Raw genomic sequence first — 25,033 nt, forward strand, 5'->3', positions numbered from 1 at the left:
TCTCCCCGCCAGGATATTGGTTCCCCTCGGGTTCAGATGCAACCCGTCCTTTTTGTACAGGTCATACTTCCCCCAGAAGAGGTCCCAATGATCCAGAAACTTGAAACCCTGCTCCCTGCACCAGTTCCTCAGCCATGTATTTATCCTCCACCTCACTCCATTCCTATTCTCACTATCGCGTGGCACAGGCAGTAAGCCTGAGATTATTACTTTGGAAGTCCTTTTTTTTAACTCTCTTCCTAGCCCCCTGAATTCTCCTTTCAGGACCTCTTCCCTTATCCTACCTATATTGTTGGTACCTATATGTACCACGACCTCTGGCTCCTCTCCCTCCCCTTTCAGGATATCCTGGACACGCTCAGACACATCCCGGACACCGGCACCAGGGAGGCAAACCACCATCCGGGTCTCCCGACTGCGTCCACAGAAACGCCTATCTGACCCCCTCACTATAGAGTCCCCTATTACAACTGCTCTCCTCTTCCTTTCCCTACCCTTCTGAGCAACAGGGCCGGACTCCTTGCCAGAGGCCCGGGCACCGTCGTTGCCCCCAGGTAGGCTGTCCCCCCCAACAGTACTTAAACAGGAGTACTTATTTCCAAGGGGTACTCCCTAGTCCCTGCCTCTGTTCCTTGCCCCCCCTAACAATGAAGTCCAGTCACACCTTGTTTGATTTTTGAATGCTGATAATAAATTGTTGGCCCGTGGTTGTTCAGTCAGGTGAAAAACGCTCCCTTCTGCTGTGAGCAGTTCTGTAATTCACGCAGAATTCTGGCAGCTATTTGGACCACTTACCATTTGATAGGTTTGTTTGTTCAGAATCTCAATCTAGTTTCTCCACGGTTTTGAAATTTTTTACATTAATTTCTTTTTATTATGATCTGATTGGCATTTCTCAGTAAGCTGTGAAGAATTTAAAAATCTATAATCCAATAAATAAATGTTCTCAAAATATAAAAAGGCTTCAAAAGCTGCTCATAAGTTTATTTTCAAAATCTAAATCTGTATTGAGACACCTTTCAGGATCCATAACATCTCAAGAAATTGCAAAGTGACACCATTATACAGTGCCCTCCATGATGTTTGGGACAAAGACCCATCATTTATTTATTTGCCTCTGTATCCCACAATTTGAGATTTGTGATAGAAAAAATCACAAGTGGTTAAAGTGCACATTGTCAGGTTTTAATAAAGGCTATTTTTATACATTTTGGTTTCACCATGTAGAAACAGTGTTTATGTCAATGACCACTGTCCGCAGAAGACTTCATGAACAGAAATACAGAGGCTACACTGCAAGATGCAAACCACTGGTTAGCCGCAAAAATAGGATGGCCAGGTTACAGTTTGCCAAGAAGTACTTAAAAGAGCAACCACAGTTCTGGAAAAAGGTCTTGTGGACAGATGAGACGAAGATTAACTTATATCAGAGTGACGGCAAGAGCAGAGTATGGACATTGACATAGACAGCAGTGTTTATGCATAGTCCCCCCATTTCAGGGCACCCAATGTTTGAGATACAGCAATGTCATGTAAATGAAAGTAGTCATGTTTAGAATTTTGTTGCATATCCCTTGCATGCAATGACGGCTTGAAGTCTGCTATTCATGGACATCACCAGTTGCTGGGTGTCTTCTCTGGTGATGCTCTGCCAGGCCTGTATTGCAGCCATCTTTAGCTTATGCTTGTTTTGGGGGCTAGTCCCCTTCAGTTTTTTCTTCATCATATAAAAGTCATGCTCAATTGGGTTCAGATCAGGTGATTGACTTGGCCACTCACGAATTGACCATTTTTTAGCTTTGAAAAACTCCTTTGTTGCTTTAGCAGTATGTTTGGGATCATTGCCTTGCTGTAGAATGAACCGCCAGCCAATGAGTTTTGAGGCATTTGTTTGAACTTGAGCAGATAGGATGTGTCTATACACTTCAGAATTCATTATGCTGCTACCATCAGCAGTTGTATCATCAATGAAGATAAGTGAGCCAGTACCTTCAGCAGCCACACATGCCCAGGCCATAACACCCCCACCACTGTGTTTCACAGATGAGGTGGTATGCTTTGGATCTTGGGCAGTTCCTTCTCTCCTCCATACTCTGCTCTTGCCATCACTCTGATATAAGTTAATCTTCGTCTCATCTGTCCACAAGACCTTTTTCCAGAACTGTGGTTGCTCTTTTAAGTACTTCTTGGCAAACTGTAACCTGGCCATCCTATTTTTGCGGCTAACCAGTGGTTTGCATCTTGCAGTGTAGCCTCTATATTTCTGTTCATGAAGTCTTCTGCGGACAGTGGTCATTGACAAATCCACACCTGACTCCTGGAGAGTGTTTCTGATCTGTCGAGCAGGTGCTTGGGGATTTTTCTTTGTTACAGAGAGAATTCTTCTGTCATCAGCTGTGGAGAGCTTCCTTTGCCTGCCAGTCCCTTTGCGATTAGTAAGCTCACCAGTGCTCTCTTTCTTCTTAATGATGTTCCAAACAGCTGATTTTGGTAAGCCTAAGGTTTGGCTGATGTCTCTAAAGGGCCTGTCCCAAATAGGCGACTTTTTAGGTGACTACAGGCGACTAGGCTGTTGCCACATGGTCGTGAATAGTCTCCAAAGAGTCGTAGCATTTTTCTGGTCGGCACTGCATTTTCAGAATGTTGGAAATTTTTCGGCGACAGTTGGTTTGAAGCCAATGAGCATAGCTTGACGTCTCCTGACGTCCCTCCATCCCAGGGATTAATCTCATGAACCTATGCTGCACTGCCTCAATAGCAAGGATGTCCTTCCTCAAATTAGGAGACCAAAACTGCACAATACTCCAGATGTGGTCACACCAGGGCCCTATACAACTGCAGAAGGACTTCTTTGCTCCTGTACTCAAATCCTCTCATTATGAAGGCCAACATGCCATTAGCTTCCTTCACTGCCTGCTGTACCTGCACACTTATTTTCAGGGACTGGTGTACAAGGACACCAAGGTCTTGTTGCACTTCCCCTTTACCTAACCTGACACCATTAAGATAATAATCTGCCTCCTTATTTTTGTCGCCAAAGTGGATAACCTCACATTATCTACATTATTATACTGCATCTGCCCACTCACTCAAACTGTCCAAATCACCCTGCCACCTCCTAACATCCTCTTCGCAGTTCACACTGCCACCCAGCTTTGTGTCATCCACAAACTTGCTAGTGTTACTTCTAATTCCGTCATCCAAATCATTAATATATATTGTAAATAGTTGCAGCCCCAGCACCGAGCCTTGCGGCACTCCACTCTCCACTGCCTGCCATTCTGAAAAGGACCCGTTTATTCCTACTCTTTGCTTCCTGTCTGCCAACCAATTCTCTATCCATGTCAATACCCTACCCCCAATACCATGTGCTCTAATTTTGTTCACCAACCTCCCGTGTGGTACCTTATCAAAGGCTTTCTGAAAGTCTAGATACACTACATCCACTGGCTCTCCTTCATCCATTTTACTTGTCACATCCTCAAAATATTCCATAAGATTAGTCAAGCAGGATTTCCCCTTCATAAATCCATGCTGACTTGGACCAATCCTTTAACCGCTATCCAAATGCAACGTTATTAACTCTTTAATAATTGACTCCAGCATCTTCCCCACCACCGATGTCAGACTGTAATTCCCCGTTTTCTCTCTCTCGCTCCTTTCTTGAAAAGTGGGATACATTAGCTACCCTCCAATCCGCAGGAACTGATCCTGAATCTATTGAACATTGGAAAATGATCACCAATGCATCCACGATTTCTTGAGCCACCTCCTTGAATACCCTAGAATGCACACCATCAGGCCCTGGAGATTTATCAGCCTTCAGTCCCATCAGTCTACCCAATACTATTTCTCGCCTAATGCAAATTTATTTCAGTTCCTCTGTCTCCCTTGATCCTCTGTCCACTTGTACATCTGGGAGATTGTTTGTGCCTTCCTTAGTGAAGACAGATCCGAAGTACCTGTTCATTCACAAAATGCTGGAGTAACTCAGCAGGTCAGGCAGCATCTCGGGAGAGAAGGAATGGGTGACGTTTCGGGTCGAGACCCTTCTTCAGACTGATGTCAGGGGGGCGGGACAAAGGAAGGATATAGGTGGAGAGAGGAAGATAGAGGGAGATCTGGGAAGGAGGAGGGGAAGGGAGGGACAGAGGAACTATCTAAAGTTGGAGAAGTCAATGTTCATACCACTGGGCTGCAAACTGTTCAACTCTTTCGCCATTTCCTTGTTACCCATAATCATTTCACCCGTTTCTGCCTTCAAGGGACCCACATTTGTCTTTGCTAATCTTTTTCTCTTAACATATCTAAAGTAGCTTTTACTGCCCTTCTTTATATTCTTGGCCAGCTTCGCTTCGTACCTCATCTTTTCAGCCTGCATTGCCCTTTTTGCTGTCTTCTGTTGGCCTTTGAACATTGCCCACTCCTCTGGCTTCCTGCTACTCTTTGCTAACTTATACATCTTTTCTTTTAGTTTTATTCCATCTCTAACTTCCCTTGTCAGACACAGTTGCCTCTTACTCCCCTTAGAATCTTTCTTCCTCTTTGGAATGAAATGATCCTGCATCTTCTGGATTATGCCCAGAAATTCAATAGACAATAGGTGCAGGAGGAGGTCATTCGGCCCTTCAAGCCAGCACCGCCATTCAATGTGATCATGGCTGATCATTCTCAATCAGTACCCCGTTCCTGCCTTCTCCCCAGACCCCCTGACTCCGCTATCCTTAAGAGCTCTATCTAGCTCTCTCTTGAATGCATTCAGAGAATTGGCCTCCACTGCCTTCTGAGGCAGAGAATTCCACAGATTCACAACTCTCTGACTGAAAAGGTGTTTCCTCATCTCAGTTCTAAATGGCCTACCCCATATTCTTAAACTGTGGCCCCTTGTTCTGGACTCCCCCAAAATTGGGAACATGTTTCCTGCCTCTAACGTGTTCAACCCCTTAATAATCTTGTACGTTTCGATAAGATCTCCTCTCATCCTTCTAAATTCCAGTGTATACAAGCCTAGTCGCTCCAGTCTTTCAACATATGATAGTCCCGCCATTCCGGAAATTAACCTAGTAAACCTACGCTGCACGCCCTCAATGGCAAGAATATCCTTCCTCAAATTTGGAGATCAAAACTGCACACAGTACTCCAGGTGCGGTCTCACTAGGGCCCTGTACAACTCCTATACTCAACTCCTCTTTGCTCCTATACTCAACTCTTGTTATGAAGGCCAACATTCCATTGGCTTTCTTCACTGCCTGCTGTACCCGCATGCTTCCTTTCAGTGACTGATGCACTAGGACACCCAGATCTCGTTGTACGTCCCCTGTTCCTAACTTGACACCATTCAGATAATACTCTACCTTCCTATTCTTACCACCAAAGTGGATAACCTCACACTTATCCACATTAAACTGCATCTGCCATGCATGGAATTCCTGCCATTGCTGCTCCACTGTCATTCCTGCTTGGATCCTCTTCCATTCGACCTTGGCCAGCTCCTCTCTCATGTCTTCATCGTCCCCTTTGTTCAACAGCAACACTGACATTCCTGGTTTAACCTTCTCCCTCTCAAATTGCAGATTAAAACTAATCATATTCTGGTCACTACCTCCTTTACCTTGAGTTCCCTTATTAAAACAACACTAAATCCAGAATTGCCTTCTCTCTGGTAGGTTCCAGTACAAGCTGCCCTAAGAATCCATCTCGGGTCCAGAACCAATCTGATTTTGCCAGTCTACCTGCATATTGAAATCCCCCATAACTACAGTGGCATTACCTTTGTTACATGCCAATTTTAACTCCTGCTGCAACTTACACCCTATATCCAGGCTACTGTTTGGGGGTCTGTAGATAACTCCCAATAGTGTCTTGGGGGGGGGGGGGGACTATGTATAAACACTGCTGTAATTTCTACAAGGTGACACCAAAATGTATAAAAATGGCTTTTTTGAAATCTGACAATGTTCACTTTAACCACATGTGATTTTTTCTATTACAAATCTCAAATTGTGGAGTTCATAGGCAAATAAATAAATGATGCGTCTTTGTCCCAAACATTATGGAGGGCACTGTGTCTTATGCGGTATTATTCCTGAACAGAACCTTAAGTTATTTTGCTTGTCGGTGTGAGTCTATATATAAACAATATGCAGTAATGCTGTGGAAACATCTACACAATTCCTGAAATTTAGGGCAACATTACTATTTTTGTGCTGTCAATTGGCCATCGTAATTGGGCAGGAGAGCCTTCTGGTTTGGCCATTGGTGTTTTGTGTGGGGGTTTTTTTGCAGGTAATCCCTTCGTTTCCAATGTTTACATAAGCCAATTGTGTTTACTGTCATGTGTATAATGCTGGCATTTCCCTAGAACTAACCAATGGAAAAAGCACCACATGTTAATAATTATATAGACCCAGATTTCCAATTAGGCATTGGAGTGGTACATTGCAGGAGAGGAATGAGGCTTGTGACTAGGCTCAGAAAGCATCACGCTACAGCCTACTTTGCCTCTTTTCCCCCATTATCTCTGCAGTTACAATGCCTTCTACAATAATGTTTTGCAGTCATTAGGGTTAAAGCACCCCAGAAAAAGTGTAAACATAAACATTTTAATTAGAGCAAAAGAAATAATATGCACAGTCCATTTGGCCCCTTGAGTCTGTTTTGTCATTCAGTAAAATTATGACTGATCTAATCTTGACTCTATTTTCTTGTCTTAAGTCTTGATTTCCCCGTCCAAAATCTGCCGATCTCAATTTGAATGCTTGCAACAACACAGCCTCCACCACCGCTGTCCTGAATAAAGAATTTTCAAAGAATCTGAAACGTGCTGAAGGAAGAAGTTTCTCATCTCCTCTTTAAATGTTAAGTCATTCCACCTATGTATGTTCACGAGGGAAAACATCCTCCCAACAGCTACCTGTCAAGCCTCTCAAATATCATATTTCAATCTAGTTCTTCTAAACTCAAATGTTTGTCCAACCTGAACAATCATTCTACGTAAGATAACCCTATCGTTCCAGCAATCAGCACAATGATCCTCTGCAATGCAAATGTATATCCCTCAGTAAGAAAGACTACTGTACTCAGCAGTGTTCTGTACTGCTGTAGCAGGACTTTCCTACCTTTATGCTCATTTCCCCATAATTCTATTTGTCTTCCTAATTAGTTGCTATATAATAATAATAATAATAATAATGCATTACATTTATATAGCGCTTTTCAAACACTCAAAGACGCTTTACAGGGATTTCTAGAACATAGAGAAGTGAATAAATAGATAAATAAGTAAACGAACAGAGAAAGGAGACAGAAGGTGAGGTGACCTTCAGTGGTTGAAGGCAGTGCTGAAGAGGTGAGACTTCAGTGATGTTTTGAATGTGGTGAGTGAGGAGGAGTCTCTTGACGGTTTGGGGTAGTGAGTTCCATAGGGTGGGAGCAGCGATGGAGAAAGCCCTGTCCCCCCAGGATCTGAGTTTGGTCCGGATGGGGGGGGGACAGGAGATTGGCACGGAGGGTGCAGGTGGGAGTGTGCCTGTGGAGGAGGTCAGTCAGGTAGGATGGGGCCAGGTTATGGAGGGCTTTGTAGGTCATGAGGAGGATTTTATATTGGATTCTCTGGGGGAAGGGGAGCCAGTGGGGTTTGTAAAGGACGGGGGTGATATGGTCACGGATCGGGGAGTGGGTGAGTAGACGGGCAGCGGAGTTTTGAATGTATTGAAGTTTACTGATGATTTTTGAGGGTGAGCCATAGAGGAGGCTGTTGCAGTAGTCCAGACGGGAGGTGATGAAGGCGTGGATGAGGGTTTCTGCAGCTGTGAAGGAGAGGGATGGACGGAGACGGGCAATGTTTTTGAGGTGGAAGAAGGCTGTCTTTGTGATGTGTTTGATGTGTTTGTCGAAGGAGAGGGTTTGATCAAAGATGATTCCAAGATTCCGGATGTGAGGGGAGGTGGATACTGGGAGACCATCAATATTGAGGATGAAGTTTTGGGTGGATTTGGTGAGCGTTTTTGGACCAATGATGATGATTTCAGATTTGTTGCAGTTGAGTTTGAGGAAATTTGATTGAAGCCAAGATTTTATTCCAGAGATGCAGTTTGTCAGTGTAGAGTGTGTGGTGGTGGAGATGGACTTGTTAACTTTGTTATCTGCATGTTAACTTTCTATTTCATTGCGAAGACACCCAGTTCCCTCCAGCAAAATTATCTAGTTCTCTCTATTATGTTTGCTTTTATATCAAAGTGGATAACCTTGCATTTCCCCCACCATCTGCCACATATAATCTATTCATGGTAGACACAAAATGCGGGAGTAACTCAGCGGAACAGGCAGCATCTCTGAAGAGAAGGAACGGGCAGCATCTTGGTCTATTTACATATCTGAGATCTCTCTTGTCCTTTGCATGACTTGCTTTGTGCCAGCAACACCCAACTAGTTGTAGTGAACGATAACACGACTATAAAAATGTTAAAACCCCATGTTTTAGACCCTGAATTGCATTACCGCCCAGTGTAAATACTCCCTGTCCAATAGTACAGGTCAGCCGTGATCTAATTGAATGGTGGAACGGAGTTAAAGGGCCCACGTTGATGAATCCCACTGATTATAGAACCCAAGATCCTTTGGACAGTAACAAAAGTTCAGCATGTAGTCAGTTTAAAGATCATTTGGGATTCCTCCCCATCCTTTCATTTGCAGTCCAAAGGAAAACTCCCTTTCATTAAATTGTTAATCAGACTCATATCCTGCAATTTGCTGGATGACCCCTTATTAGAATTACACTGCAAAATGTTTAAAGTTCTGGCAATACATGCCTTCACATTTGTAAAGTACTGTGTTCACACTAATCCAAGTGTGCAGTTCCACTGATGGCAGCTCACTCCTACCTATGAATGGTTCATACAAGGATATTTTCAGGTGGGGAGACAGGAATCCATCTGAATTTGGAAATTCCCAGAATAGATTAAATTTCAGTGTTGAACTTTTAAGAACTGGACTTATTATTATTATTATTTTTTGGCAAAACATTATTTTTAACTGAAGCTGTCCTGTCGCGTATAAACCACCCACGCTGTTTGTTCGGAAATTGCCCCTTTGATGGGGAGAACCTGGTCCTCCATTGTTTTTATGCAGACTCAAGTCCTTTTGAATCGGATGCTGAGATTAACGGCTACCAAATTGTCACAGCCTCATTGCTACTGGGATGGGAGCAGTTTCCCCTTTTGAATGCTGTTTACTGCATGGGTTGAGCTTGTGCTGGTTTTGATGGCTTTGCTTTAATTACTAATGCCCAGTTGTTTTCCCTCCCGTGGTGTGTGGTACTGGGGTTATATCATAGCTCTTCATACAGATACAGCAACGGGACTACTGATTCGAAGCATTCATTTGGTAACGCAGAGATTGAACTCCCAGTGGAGACAGGATATGAGCATCTCACTGGCAGCACTTGAATTACTCTCTGGGCTGGCCAAGGTATTGTAACATTAACATTTCTTGCAATGTGCACAATGTATTTAAATGTGTAAACAATCGGTTTTGAAGTTTCAACAATGAGTCACAGACTAGCTGAATCTGGACTATTTTGGCCGCTCGTCCATTAAACATTTTGCTGTCAAGGTTTTCTGTGTTCAAGCAGCCTACTCCTGGTGCTTCTAACTGGAAAGAGAGGAAAGCTGAAATAAAATTAAAATGTGGGAAATTAATCAATTTTAAGGAAAGCTGAAATAAAACACAACGCTGAAAATATCACCAGTCAGGCAGCATCCATGAAGCGAGGAAAAACTCCTTTCAGCAGTTGTCTTTGATCTCAAACATTAACTCTATTTTCCTCTGCAGATGCTGCCTGACTGGCTGAGTATTTTCAACGTTTTGTGCTTTTACATCAGCTTTCTGGCATTTGCAGAACACTGTTCATGTAATGAGGACCCAGGAGGCTGTGTGAAGCCCGAGGTTCTGTACAGATTGCAACATTATGCTGGAACAAAGAGTTCAGTGAGGTGGTACTTGTGGTATTTTGTTGGTTAAGTTCCTTCACGTCCTTGGTCAGATGAGTTTCCATTGGATAGCAATAACTAATGAAACCGGTACTATTTGGCAAATGCATGAAGGTACCCTAGTTGCAGGATAGACTGAGCAAGTGCTGAAAGACAAGAACCTCGACAGAGGACTGAACTAGGGAAGTTTTTTCTTCCTCTCCTCAATTTCAATCCCTACATTTAAAAAAAAAACCAAACTGTGTACAAAACATAAAGTCATGGCTTAGTGCCATTGTCCTGCTGTGTTAACACCTACACTTGTGTCCCCTTTAAAACCAACCAATTAAATTCTTACAGGAGGAATTTTAGATAGTTCCTCTGTCCCTCTCTTCCCCTCCCCCTTCTCAGCTCTCCCTCTGTCTCCCTGTCTCCACCTATATCCTTTCTTTGTCCCACCCCCCTGACATCAGTCTGAAGAAGGGTCTCGACCCGAAAAGTCACCCATTCCTTCTCTCCTGAGATGCTGCCCGACCTGCTGAGTTACTCCAGCATTTTGTAATACCTTCGATTTGTACCAGCATCTGCAGTTATTTTCCTACACAATTAAATTCCTACACTCAACATTGAATTTAAGATGTCTTACGGCAAACTTTTTTTCGTTTTCTGGATATCTTGGTATCTTGATCTGAACTCTGGAGCACGGTGCTAGGTTACTGAACATATTACTGGCTGACCAAAGTAAGAAACAGTAATTGGAACAGGGAAAACCAGCAGCTGCTTTGCTTCATTATTAACTTGCAGTGGCTCACCTTAATGCAAATCTGACGTGATCAAGAGCAGCTTTCACTTATGTTAGCCACAAATGTTTGCCCATTCCCCAAACATTTAAATGAGCCCTGCTCCAATTATAAAATGCTCAGATGTAATGGTTCCAACCACACCTCCTGCAGGTCGGTTCAGCAGCATGCTGGGATTATGAATTGGTGCAAGCGGCTTTGCACTGCTGCACGCAATTCGCAGGGTAACTGCATGTCGCATGTAAAGACGCCTTTGTATAATGTAGAGTGGGTTGCATGTGATATTTTTAGTTTTCTAGGAACTTGAACCCATAATTGTGGTGTTTGCTAACTTTTTGTGGTTTATTTCAGTATGACCTCTGCAGGTGCATAACTGAGAAGTGTTTGACAGTTGTAGTGGTCAATTATTTGAGGTTTTTAAGATTAGCACACCACCACTCAATGTCAGGCCAGCAACTGAAAACAAACAGCACTAAAAAGATTGGTGTCCATGTGACCATGCAATTGAAATGCAGTCCAGAGGCTGTGGGAGGTTTTGTGACCTTTCATGTGAATAGTGAGCTCTGAACTGCACATCTGCGGTAATCTGCTGACTCGAAATGGCCAAAGCTGCAAGTGTGGAGATTGGCCAGCTAAAACCTAATGTTTCGCGACAATGTTTAAAAGGCATTTAGATAGGTACATGATTAGGAAAGTTTCATAGGGAACTGGGCCAAACATGGGCAAATGGAACTGGCTTAGGTTTGGCATGATAGGTTTGGCTGAAGGGCTGTATAACTTTCTAACTCTAAGCTTCAGCGGCATCATTTCCACCACCCTTCTTGCCTTCCATTTCAGTTAATCATCCAGAATAGTTACTGACTGTTTGCTTTGTAAAACAGGTGAAGGTGAGTGTGGACTCGTCAGACCGCAAGCGTGCGGTCAGTTCTGTGTGCAGCTACATAGTTTACCAGTGTAGCCGGCCTGCTCCGTTTCATTCCCGAGACCTGCACTCCATGATCGTGGCAGCCTTCCAGTGTCTCTGCGTCTGGCTTACAGAACATCCAGACATGCTCAATGAAAAGGTACTTTGACACCAGGCATGAAAGACCTATTACCTTAATTGTTTGGTAACATTTTGCACTGTTGACATGTTGTTCTGTTGCATCTCCTGGACTCTGCTATTTAATCTCAATTGGAAATAGTGGTGTCGGTGGCCGGCAAGAAGCAGTTTTGAGAGCTCAAGTATCTTACACCTGCTCCTAATTCATTTGTGTGATTCAGAAAGAGCGTAATCAAAATTTCTGGCTCAATGCTATTTACTTGATGGATCAAGTGAAGGAAGTATTGTTTCCTCACGTGAACTTGAGTGGAGCTTGCTGTCTACTTCAGTCTAACGTCCTTTCTGCTTTCACAGGACTGCCTAATTGAGGTTCTGGAGATTGTAGAGTTGGGCATCTCAGGAAGCAAGTCAAAAACCAGTGATCAGGAGGTACGATACAAGGGAGACAAGGAGTTGAACCCTGCATCAATGCGAGTGAAGGATGCTGCAGAGGCCACACTTACTTGGTAAGAGGCAGAACTAACAGTTAAGCAGATTTCCATCAATTTACCACGCAAATTCCTAAATCAACTCGTCTAGCTTTGGAGGCTAAGAGCTAAAGCAAAAAGTTGTGCAAAAATGCATAGTTACAAACATTATTAGTTATGCTGCCTTGATGAAGTTGGTCAAATCTGGAAAACATGAACTTTGCTCACTCTGCTGCTTGATGTAGAATTATATACACAGGAAACCTGCTTTGCACGTGGCTGTTTTTTTTCAAATATGTATAATGGCTGTTATACTTGTTAATTCTCCTCCTCGCCAGTATAATGCAGTTGCTTGGAGCATTCCCCTCTCCCAGTGGGCCTGCCTCACCATGCAGTCTTCTGAATGAAGAGACACTGATCAAATACTCCAGGTTGACTTCAACCAGCAAGAACCACTTCCGATACTTTGTCTTGGACAACAGCATCATCTTGGCAATGCTGGAACAGCCCCTGGGCAATGACCAGAGTGAGTTCCAAATCTCTCGGGTCAAGTAATGTTTGTGTTTATTGTGTTTATGCCAGAGGAGGAAGATGGATTTCATCAAAGTTGTTCAAGAAACAAAGTTTAAAGACCCAGTAAGCCTAGCCCTGTCCTACTATTCTTTGCATCCCAACACTACTGCAAACGTTTACTTTCAGACAATACACAACGTGCTGGAGTAACTCAGCGGGTCAGGCAGTATCACTGGGGAAAATGGATAGGTGACGTTTCAGGTCAGGATCCTTCAGCCTGAAAAAGGGTGCCGACCCGAAACATCATCCATCCTGTTACTGCAGCAATGCTGCCTGACTCGCTGAGTTACTTTTTTACTCCAGCACCCAAGTGTAGGTGTTCCTGGGTGGGTGGGTGGGTGGGGGTGGGGAGGGGAGGAGGGTGGATCAGTCAATGCAGGGGATGGTGTTATTTTCTTAAATGCTGTTAAACATTGCAAATGTAAGCTGCGTTTCAGGCCTCTGGAAGTATTCTGTCTGCTTTTCCACCAGATCCTTGTCCCTCGGTTACTGTGCTTCTCCGGGGCATGTCAGGGAGGCATGCGTGGACCATGCAACTCCACCACCAGCCAAGAGGGTCGCGAGCAAACCAGAAGGTTGGAATTCAATGTGCCACCTGCTCTATTATCCAAAGTAACAACGTCTAATTCTAGCAGCAACTTTGACCAATAAATATTAATTAATATCAGATCTTTAATTTATGATGGAAACACACAACAAATCAGTAGGTCAACAAGTATTAAACTTTTGAAAAGCTCCTTGAATCACTGCGGGGAGAAGGGAGCATGGTGGAGGGTGTATGCTGGAGCTCTATGCTGGTGATGTAGGCAGCCAGCACATCCCCAACAGAGACATTCCATCAAGTGAGAGTTGCCTGCAGTATTTTTCACCTCCTGCTTGAATTGGTTATTTTAACACTGCCATTGTAGCTGTGCTTTCACGTACTGATAGAAAGTGCTCAGAATAGTTGGTCATTCAACATCTGGAGTTGGGGCTTTGATTATGTTAAGCTAGAGCTGTTTACATTTCTCAGGCTGTTCAACTTGACGCACGAGCTGAATAGTCGACATCAAGGCAACAAGGTGTGGCGTCGAGGAGCTTTACTAAATTAACAGCAGTGCGAATGTGGAAACTCCCCCCCTGACTGGAGTCACTCCAATCGCAAGTGAAGAGACGGCTGAGATTGTTGAAGATCAATCATGGTCTTGCGATATTGCTTTAGGTGTTCCCCAGAACAGTGTCGTATGTCCAGGCATCTTCAACCTATCTTGCATCATGAGGTCAGCATGTTCATTACACAAGGTTCAGTTCTATTTCCAATCGTTTAGGTAATGAAATTGTCCATCCCTTGAAGCACCAAGACCCGGGCAACACTCAGTTATGGGTCAATACGTAGCAAGTACAATTGATGTTGCACAAGTGCTTGAGAGATCCTAGCCACTTCTTGAATTTAACGACATTACCATCTTGTGACCCTTTAACATTTTACGCATCACCATTGACCACAAACGTCAATATTATGACTGCAAGTGCTGGTTGTCTGGAGTCACCTGCCTCCTGACTCTTCAGCATTAATAAATCATAAAACAGCAGTGTTTGCTCCAAGTTACACAAATTCCACTAGTTAAAGCTGACCTCAGCATTCCGGCTCTCCACAAGATCATGCCTCATAGAAGCATAGAAACATAGAAAATAGGTGCAGGAGTAGGCCATTCAGCCCTTCGAGCCTGCACCGCCATTCAATATGATCATGGCTGATCATTCAGCTCAGTAGCCTGTACCTGCCTTCTCTCCATACCCCCTGATCCCTTTAGCAAATAAGTAAGGGTGCAAATGGAGACTTGCCAGATGCATTAAATAATCACTAAATATTTCCACAAAGTTTTGCACATGCCTCTTAAACATCATAGTTCAAACACTGCTGTTTTATGATTTACTAATGCTGAATATCTATCACCGTTCCTGTATTGCCACTGGTCAGAACGGGGCAACTAATCACCTGGGGCAGGTAGACACAAAAAGCTGGTGTAACTCAGCGGGACAGGCAACATCTCTGGAGAGAAGGAATGTTACGGCTCGAGAGCTTTCTTCGTCTTGCACCTGGGGCACACTGCCAGTAGTTTTACCAGGAGGACTATTGTACTTCAAGAAAGCAGGAGGTCTGGAGATGAGTAATAATTCCTGCCCTTTCCAGAAACAATACTCACTGAGCACCTGAAGAAAGTTCAGAGTGAATCACGCAATGTTAAAGCCCAAGATATCTTTTTCATTGTTTCAAATATCTGTTAAGAATGTAATGGAAAAATGCCTTCTCATGGCAAAGTGTTCCATGCTAAAAGAATCCCCCATGCAAAGAATATTCTTTAGTTGTTCTAAAGGAAGCAGAGTTCATGTAAATGTCAGTTCCGGGTGCTGTGGGCAATGTGAAATTCAGCCACTCGGTCTGGGTTAAGTTTAACTGCCTGCTGATTTAGCAGTTCCCAGCCATAATTGACCACATCCTGGCATAGAGGGCTAATCACCCTGCTGTCCTGCTCCTGGTCATTTGCCAGTATTCACTGCTGGAAAGTGGACATGGAAGGTATATCAGGGCCTTGACTGTTTAAAACCACACCGCCTGATAGCAGTTTGGCATTTTTAAGTGTCGCCACACCCCAGCAGGATTCAGGATCAGCAGAGGGGAGGGTTGGGGTGGTGTGGAGGGGAATGTGCATGAGAAAGATAGCTGTAACATAACTTCAATATCATCCACAGGCATTTGTCCCTGAGCCACACCCTCCTCCAAAGGGGAACATGGGGATCAAGTACAATGTGAAACATCGGCCTTTCCCTGAGGAAGTAGACAAAATTCCATTTGTTAAAGCTGACCTCAGCATCCCAGATCTCCACGAGATTGTGACTGATCAGGTAAGGTGCAAATAGAGACTGGGCAGATGCATTAAATAATCACTAAATGTTTCCACAAAGTGTCACACATACCTGTTAACTGCCAAACAGCCAAAAAAACGCATACGCTGACTTTTGAAATAAAAACAGAAAGTATTGGAATCATTCAGGTAGTCAGGAAGCATTGATGGAGAAAGAAACAATTGATGTTTCAGGCTTTGTATTTCAAATGCATGTTAGTTCACCACATCAGCATCCCGCTGTTCTAGGGGAGCCAAGTGTAGTCTACACACAAAATGTTTATGAATTCTTGAAGCAGTCATGTTGTGTGGTAAAATTAAAGTACTCTCCAGTTTAAAAGCATTGACTTGCAGAAAGTTCTTCTGTGTATTTTTTTTAACTGTTAGAATTTATATGTGCTTCTGGGTGGGCAAGCTATTCAGTTATTTTAGATCCTGCAATAATTTGGGAGTCTTGTCCAAAATATTTGAGGATTTCTTATTGCTTTGAAGAGTTTAAAAATGAATGTGTACTTTAGTCATCTGCTGAGCTGATATGAAGGTGCACGTCCCCACGTCCGAGCAGTGGAACAGTGCTGCCATCGCGTGTCAGCAACTAGTAGAACATGCTGTGACTCCACTTCCACCATTAGCACACTGTTCACACTGGAACAATATTCAACTCAAGCTCCTCGCATCTCTGGAGTTAATCAGTTCCACATCCACGGGCTGTGTTTAAAGTTTACTTAGAGTCAGCCAACACACCAGAAAAACAATGATCTGGGTGAGAGGAAAGAAAACTGCAGATGCTGGTTTAAATCGAAGGTGGATACAAAATGCTGGAGTAACTCAGCGTGTCAGGCAGCATCTCTGGAGAGAAGGAATGGGTGATGTTTCGGGTCGAGATCCTTCATTCCTTCTCTCCAGAGATGCTGCTTGACCCGCTGAGTTACTCCAGCATTTTGTGTCTACCTATGATTTGGGTGTTGACAAAGCCACATTTATTGCCCACCCTTGAAATTATTGATGTCACTCAGCTCACAAGGCTGTTTCAGGGTATTAGGGCAGTCATTTTATTTAGACTAAGGTTGTCTCGACCAAACTGAATAATGATGGGGAAAGTACCCGCCCAAAGAAAATTGTGAACGAGGAGGGGTAATCTTCATTCACAACCCGTCTACTCTCGTAATTATCTCGGCTGGTGCACAGATTATCAAGTACATGAAATTCAGTTTCACAACTGGGTTGCTAGTTCCCTAACTAGAATGATGAAAGTGTGAAAGGAGCCCATTGGCCACAGCCCACACCAGCTCTCACTGTTCCAGTCAATCCTATTCCACCACCGCCCGTTTCCTCCCTGCAGCATTTACCCAGTTCCCTTGTGAATTGCAACTATTGCCATCACCCATTCGAGCAGTGAATTCCATGCGTCAGGGTATTTGTGCTGATGACCCAAAGTTCAATGCGATTGCACCATCAGGCACTCCCACGCTGCTTTCAGCATTCAAAGAGAGCATTCCCTCTGCAACTCCCTGGTTCACTCCACCTCCATCAACCACTCCCATCCATTCCTTCTCTCCTGAGATGCTGCCTGACCCGCTGAGTAACTCCAGCATTTTGTGATACCTTCGATTTGTACCAGCATCTGCAGTTATTTTCCTACTCCCCTGCTCAGTGTACTTTCCTATGCAACCCTTTTATTTCATCCCTTCTCATAATTCAGGGACCCAAACATGCCTTGCCAGTGAAACAGCAATTCACTTGCACTTATTTTAGTTTACATGTTGCTCCATTAAAGTTAGAAAACTAATGCTGATTGGGGGGCCACTTTGCAGGACACAATCTTTGGTCTGCAGGGATAACCCAGAGAATTATACACCGATCAGCCAAAACATTATGACTACTGACAGGCGAAGTGAATAACATTGATTATTTTGTTTCAATGGCACCTGCAAAGGGGTGGGATATATATTAGGCAGCCAGTGAACAGTCAGTTCTTGAAGTTGATGTGTTGGATGCAGGAGAAATGGGCAGGAGTAAAGACCTGAACGACTTTAACAAGGGCCAAATTGTTATGGCCAGACGACTAGGTCAGAGCATCTCTGAAACGGCAAGGCTTGTGGGGTGCTCCCGGTCAGCAGTGGTGAGTACCTACCGACAGTGGTCTGAGGAGGGACAAACCGGCGATAGGGTGTTGGGCGCCCAAAGCTCATCGATGCGCGAGGGCAACGAAGGCTATCCTGTCTGGTCCGAACCGACAGAAGGTCGACTGTGGCACAAGTCACAGAAAATGTTAATGGTGGTCACGGGAGGAATATGCCACAATACACAGTGCGTCGCACACTGCTGCGTATGGGGCTGCACACGGAGGACCAACAGCATATTCAGCAGGTGGTCATAATGTTTTGGCTCATCAGGTCATAATGTTCTGGCTGTTTGGTTTATTAATCCTCCATTCCACTCCCACTCTGATCTTGTCTGCCTCCCTGCATGATTACATTGAAGGAGCCAGCGCTGCCGTCGCAGCTGCGGCTTGCCTGCAGTCCGTCTGTCTTTTGTGTTTTTTGTTGTTTTTGTATGAATTGTAGTTTTAATATGGTGTAGTGTTTGTATGTTATGTGGGGTGGGAGGGAACGGGAACTGTAAAAAATTATCTTTCCCGAACAGAGACACGACCTTTGTTTCTGTGTCGTGTCTCCGTTCCCGTTGCGGCCTACCACCGGCCATGCACCTGGGACCACCTGGGGCTCTGGTTCGCAGAGCCCACGGCCCGGACTCACCACCTGCGGCGCTGGCTGCCTGCGGATGCTGCGGGAGCGGCTGCGACTCGTCTCCGGAGGCTCCGGCGTGGGCCGCGTGGACGTCAGAAGCCCGCAGGCCCCTGGGTGGGGGCCGACATCGGTAGCTCTGGCAGCGGCAGAGGCAGCGTGTTCGCCCGCCCCGAATCGCGGGGCTTGGGTCGGCCCGCCGCGGACCTTTCACCGTTCGGCGCGGCCTGGAATAGGCCGTGGACCTTTCACCGTCCGGCGCGGCGCTCCAATGTCGGGAGCCCCGACGTGGCAAGTTCAACAGCCTGACCTCGGGAGAAGACGGCAGGGAAGAGAAAAGACATTTTGGCCTTCCATCACAGTGAGAAGGGACTGGAAGAGACTCACTGTGATGGATGTTTCTTTTGTTTGGTGTTAGTGTATGATTGTATGTGTTATTGCATTTTTATTGATTATTCTTATTGGTCTTAGTGTTTCAACTGCGGGTAATGTTTCATTTCACTACACATTTATGTGTATGTGACAAATAAACGACTATTGATATTGACTATTGAAACTATAGACAAGCTCAACAAACAGCACCTTGCCTTCTAATAAGGAGAGTTGTAGCCCTCGGGACTCCAGTATTGATAACCAGCCTTTCCTATTTCTGTTGAACTGAACTGGTCCATTTCTGCTATAAAACCAGCCACCTAACATGCACTCAGTTTTTCTCTCTCCACCGATGCTGAGTGATCTGCAGAGTATTGCAGCATCTTCTCTAATTTCAGCTCTTCAGAAATTGCAGTGCCTTTGTCTCCCAGTTCCTGCACACTATTTTCTTTTCTCTATCTGCCCTCATTCATTTCCTCTATCTATACTCCTCCAGACAATCCATGATGATTCAGGAGAATTCATTCTCCTCTCATAGACGGCACCCATCGCTAGGTCTCTGCCCTATCATGGACTTTCCCTTTGTTCTACCCACCCCTCCCCTCTGCAACTTACAACATGCTGAATTGTACAATATTTAACTACTTAAACTTTTACAGATGGAAGTTCAACACGAGAAGCTGAAGAAGTTGATGGCCAATCAAATTCTCTATGAAAATGCGTTGGAAAAGATCAGTGAGGAGAGACTGTCGAACACCACATTCCCAGATCCAGACACGGAGTGTTCTCCCCCTCCTCCAGCCCAGGAGTTCCAGACCGCTCGCCTTCTGCTCTCACACTTTGGCTTCCTTTCTTTGGAAGCCCTGAAGGTACAGAATTACTCCCCAGATCACTCCAGATTCTTCAGTTCGTGCTTTGTGTTCACAGCTACGTTTTCCAGATGCACATTGTTTAGTTGCATGGTACAACAGATTCCACTTTGTATAAACATACTATAACTGAAGGCCACTGCTCCTAATATGTTCTTTCTCAATGATAATATCATGTCCGGGGGAGGGGATGAGGCTGCTGCAGCAGATTTTTTTTGCATAAAATAACATTTTACTCAATAAATTGAAGAAATAGGAACAAGAACAGGTCATTTGGCTCCTTTAATCTCCTCGACATTACTATATCGGCAGATCCGGCATTCCTTACGTTCACTTTCCTGTTGTTTTCTAGTAACCCTTAATTCCCTTACTCATTTTTTTAAAGTTATCTACCTCAGCTTTGAATAAATTCAAGGATTCAGCCTCCACGCCTTTCTGAAAAATAATAATCCCAAATACACACTTTGTGAGAAGAAATCATCTTATCGTCTTAAATGATTCTCCCATTCTTTCTCATGCTAAGTTGCCCATGTGGGGAATATTCTCCTACCATTTTCCCTATCAAGCCCCCCCAAAGATCTTAGTGTGTCCCAATGAGATTGCCCCTCATTATTATAAATGCCAGTGAGCACAGACCTGGACTGCCCTGGAAAAACCCTCTCACCCGCACCAGCTCTGCAAGAACCTATCAATCTCTACCTTAAAAATATCCATTGAATGCCACAGATTCACCAAGGATGTTTCCAACAGTGGGAGGGTCTCAGACCAGAGGCCACAGACTAAAGAAATTCCTTCTCTTCTTCTTTGTAAAATGGTAGCCCTTTTATTCTGAGGGCCTCTGGTCCGAGATCCTCCCACAGGTGGGAATAATAATAATAATAATAATATATTCCTTTATTTGTCCCACACCGGGGAAATTCGCAGTGTTACAGCAGCAAAGTGGATAGCGACAGACATTCATTATAAATAAAAATAAAGATAAGGATAATTGTCATAATTTACTGTGGGTTTTTTAACTGTTACTGTTAACTAGTCTGTTGACTGGTGTGCTGGGAGCAGTACTGGTTGTGCAGTCTCACAGCAGCGGGAAGGAAGGACCTCCGGTATCTCTCCTTCACGCACTTTGGGTGAAGGAGTCTGTCACTGAAGGAGCTACTCAGTGCAGTGACAGTGTCCTGCATGGGGTGGGAGTCGTTGTCCAGTAGCAATGTTATCTTAGCCATCATCCTCATCTGTCCCACCACCTGTACTGAGTCGAGGGGCAACCCAGGACAGAGCTGGCCTTCCTGATCAGCTTGTCAAGTCTCTTCCCCTCTGCTGCTGAGATGCTGCTGCTCCAGCAGACCACTCCATAGAAAATGGCTGATGCCACCACAGTGTTGTAGAAGGTCCTTAGGAGTGCCCCCTGCACTCCAAAGGACCTGAGTCTCCTCAGCAGGTAAAGTCTGCTCTGGCCCTTTTTGTACAGTACATTGATATTTTCGGTCCAGTCAAGTTTATTGTTAAGGTAAACACCCAGGTACTTATAAAAGTCCACTCTCCCGATGTTCATTCCCTGGATGTTGGGGGGGACGTGGCTGCGCCTGCGGAAATCCACCACCATCTCCACATGCACACTATCCAGGCCTTTCACTATTCGGTAAGTTTCAACAAGGGCCCCCCCTCATCCTTCTAAACTCCAGTGAGTACAGGTCCAGTGTCGTCAAACGCTCATAAGATGTTAACCAAATCAGATGTTAACCGATCATTCTCGTAAACCTTCTCTAGACTCTCTCCCATGCTAGCACATCCATCCTCAGATATGGAGCCCAAAACTGCTCTCAATACTCCAATTACAGTCTGACCAGTGGCTTATAAAACCTCAGCATTACATCCCTGTTTTTGCATTCTAGCCCTCTTTGCCTTCCTTACTACTTCTGGTTGCCCAGCTATAGGAAGGATGTCATTAAACTAGAAAGGGTGCAGAAAACATTGACGAAGGTATTACTGGAACTGGGCTTAATGGGAGGCTGGGACTGACTGTTTTTCTGAGTGTAAGTGGCTGAGGGGTGACACAAAATATTGACCGGGTTGCCGATAAGGATTTTTTTTCCAGAATAGAGGAGACTAAAACTAGAGGGCATAGATTTAGGGTGAGAGGGGAAAGATTTAAAAGGGTCTTGAGGAGCAACGTTTACACGTAGAGGCTGGTGGGTATGTGGAACGAGCTGGAAGCTGTTGAGACAGGTTTAGAGGCGTAAAGGCCAAACGGGCAAATGGGACTAGCTCAGGTAGACAACTTGGTGGGCATGGACGAGTTGGGCAGAAGGGCCAGTTTCCATGCTATGTGACTAACAGTGTTTGTGCCTTTCCTCAGGAACCAGGCAATAGTCGTCTCCCTCCTCATCTTATTGCACTGGACTCCACTCTCGCTGGGCTCTTTGATGATATCAGCTACTTGGACTTGCTGCCCTGCAGACCGTTCGAAACTGTCTTCATATTTTATATGAAACCTGGACAGAAAACCAGTCAAGAGGTAAGGACCTAAAATGGTGCCGGAAACACGGCGAATCCTGTGTACTGTCTCAGTGTAATCTACTATTCATACTCTCTTGTACTTAAGTAGGATTGTGCCCATGCATAGTAAGATTTTTACTGAACTCTGCAAAAAAGGAATTTCACTGTACCTAGGTATATGTGACAGAAAAAGCATCATTGATCTTGACACTGTGTCCACAAAGTAAATTTATTATAAAGATCCTTCATTCTACCATAAGAAGTAGAGTAAAATATAATTAATTGGAGAACAGTGAATCTTTGAAAATGATTTGTTGTTAAAATTTACCACTCTGTTGTATAAAGCAAGTGTATTATTGAGTTATTCAGTTTCCTCACCAAGAGCTTGCTTATTCTTCATGGTGGCTTCAAAATAAACATTGAGCCAGGTTCCATCTACACTGACTCAGTCTTGCAGTATCCATTTGTAATAGGCACCCGCCCTCTCTCAGTATGTAGTAAGTGCACATGCGTTTCGTACCTCTACTAGGTCTTAACCAACACCAAAATAAGTCACAGCTTGTGCTAATCGAGGAGGCAAGGGGTGAATGGGGGGGAAGGAGAGTGACGGGAATGAGAGCACCAGAAAGGAAATGGTTCTTCTGCAGCAGGACCAACAATACTGGAGGATGAGTTGAGTGGCTTATTGGCCGTTTTATTCCCTTACAATTGACGGTCAACAAGTTCTTTAGAATCTCAGATGAAGGTCATGGAATATATGCAGCTGCTGTCAGATGTAATTTGAAATGGTCAAATTAGGTCTGATAATCGTGCTGTTTACTCTGTCCAGAGGATCTGGAATTAGGAAGTCATGGTTTTAGAGAAAGGAATACTGAGATGAGGAGGAATTTCTAACACGGGTTTAAAACTCCCTTCAATGCAAGGTTGTACACACTTAATTGGTGAGTATATTTGAGGCTGAGATTATAGATTTTTTGGACCGTCATAGAGCAGATAAGTCAGCAAGTAAGATGAAATACAGGATAAGTTGTAATATTATGGAACTATGATGCAGGCGTGGGTGGTCTTTTGATAAACCCCTGCATTTATTTGCGTGGTGGTTTGTGCAACCGGGAGAAATGCTTTTACCAATTATATCATGTATTGAGGCAAACATGAAGCATATGATTGTACCGTTGCGATTGTTTTTATTCTTGAAGATGCGATTGTTAATTTTTTTCTTAAATTCATTTCATCGTCATCACGTTGGTATACCCATCCTGTAATTTATAAATTTACAAAATAGTAAATGGACATCAATAATTTGTTTAGAATTGCCGATATATGGTGAAGATAGTGAGAGACAGAATTAGAATCGTGGAAACAGGCCCTTCGGCCCAACTTGCCCACACCGGCCAACATGTCCCATCTACACTAGTCCCACCTGCCCACACCGGCCAACATGTCCCATCTACACTAGTCCCACCTGCCCACACCGGCCAACATGTCCCATCTACACTAGTCCCACCTGCCCACACCGGCCAACATGTCCCATCTACACGTCCCACCTGCCCACACCAGCCAACATGTCCCATCTACAGTAGTTCCACCCGCCCACACCGGCCAACATGTCCCATCTACACTAGTCCCACCTGCCCACACCAGCCAACATATCCCATCTACACTAGCCCCACCTGCCCACTTTTGGTCCATATCCCTCCAAACCTGTCCTATCCATATACCTGTCTAACTGTTTCTTAAACATTGGAATATTCCCTGCCTCAACTACCTCCTCTGTCAGCTTGTTCCATACACCCACCACCCTTTGTGTGAAAAAGTTACTCCTCCAGTTCCTATTAAATCTTTTGCCCTTTACCTTAAACCTATGTCCTCTGGTCCTCGTTCACCTTCTCTGGGCAAGAGACTCTGTCCTTTTACCCAATCTATTCCTCTCATGATTTTATACATCTCTATAAGATCACCCCTCATCTTTCCTATAACATGGTGCCCAGAACTGAACACAGTACTAGTCTGAAGTAGGGTCTCAACCCAAAACATCACCCATTCCTTCTCTCCAGAGATGCTGTCTGTCCCGCCGAATAACTCCAGCTTATAGTGTCTATCTGCTGATTTAAACCAGCATCTGTGGTTCCTTCCTACACAATACTCTAAATGTGGCCTTACCAACCTCTTGTACAACTGCAACATGACCTTCCAACTTCTATACTCAATACTCTAACTGATGGTCAATGTGCCAAGAGCTTTTTTGACCAACTTATCTACCTGTGACTCTACCTTCAAGGAACTATGCACCTGCACTACTAGATCCCTCTGCTCTACAACACTCCCTAGAGCCCTACCATTCACTGTGTAGGTCCTGCCCATGTTAGCCTTCCCAAAATGCATCACCTCTCATTTCTCTGTATTAAATTCCTTCAACCATTCCTCAGCCTACCTGGCCAATCAATCAAGATCCTGCTGCAATCACAACCATCTTCACTATCTGCAAAACCACCCACTTTTGCATCATCAGCAAACTTGCTAATCTTGACACGTATGTTCTCATCCAAATCAATGATTTAGATGACAAACAAAAAGTAGCGGGCCCTGCACCGAACCCTGAGGCACACCACTAATCACAGGCCTCCAGTCCGAGAAGCAACCTTTCATCATCACCCTCTGCTTCCTTCCATGAAGCCAATTTTCTATCCATTCAACTATCTCTCCTTGGATCCCATGCGAACTGACCTTCCAGAGCAGCCTATCATGAGTACCCTTGTCGAATGTTTTGCTGAAGTCCAAATATCTACAGCTCTGCCCTCATCGACCTTTTTG

General features: G+C 44.4%; 1 protein-coding gene across 7 annotated transcripts in view; it reads left to right on the top strand.

Annotated features, from left to right (window-relative positions):
- The window catches only part of ralgapb (Ral GTPase activating protein non-catalytic subunit beta), a 93,554-nt gene that overhangs the window by 49,452 nt on the left and 19,069 nt on the right, over window positions 1–25,033 (top strand). For 4 of the 7 annotated variants that reach the window (XM_078418571.1, XM_078418570.1, XM_078418573.1 and 1 more), the window contains 8 exons: window positions 9,335–9,468; window positions 11,650–11,832; window positions 12,165–12,316; window positions 12,616–12,803; window positions 13,322–13,425; window positions 15,584–15,736; window positions 19,514–19,723; window positions 22,080–22,238. In XM_078418571.1, coding sequence (XP_078274697.1) covers window positions 9,335–9,468; window positions 11,650–11,832; window positions 12,165–12,316; window positions 12,616–12,803; window positions 13,322–13,425; window positions 15,584–15,736; window positions 19,514–19,723; window positions 22,080–22,238 — 1,283 coding nt within the window. The remainder of the gene's footprint in view (window positions 1–9,334; window positions 9,469–11,649; window positions 11,833–12,164; window positions 12,317–12,615; window positions 12,804–13,321; window positions 13,426–15,583; window positions 15,737–19,513; window positions 19,724–22,079; window positions 22,239–25,033) is intronic. The other 3 variants (XM_078418572.1, XM_078418574.1, XM_078418576.1) reach the window with 2 other exon arrangements.

Source organism: Rhinoraja longicauda, chromosome 22, assembly GCF_053455715.1.
Source record: "Rhinoraja longicauda isolate Sanriku21f chromosome 22, sRhiLon1.1, whole genome shotgun sequence".
NCBI classification, from domain to species: domain Eukaryota; kingdom Metazoa; phylum Chordata; class Chondrichthyes; order Rajiformes; family Arhynchobatidae; genus Rhinoraja; species Rhinoraja longicauda.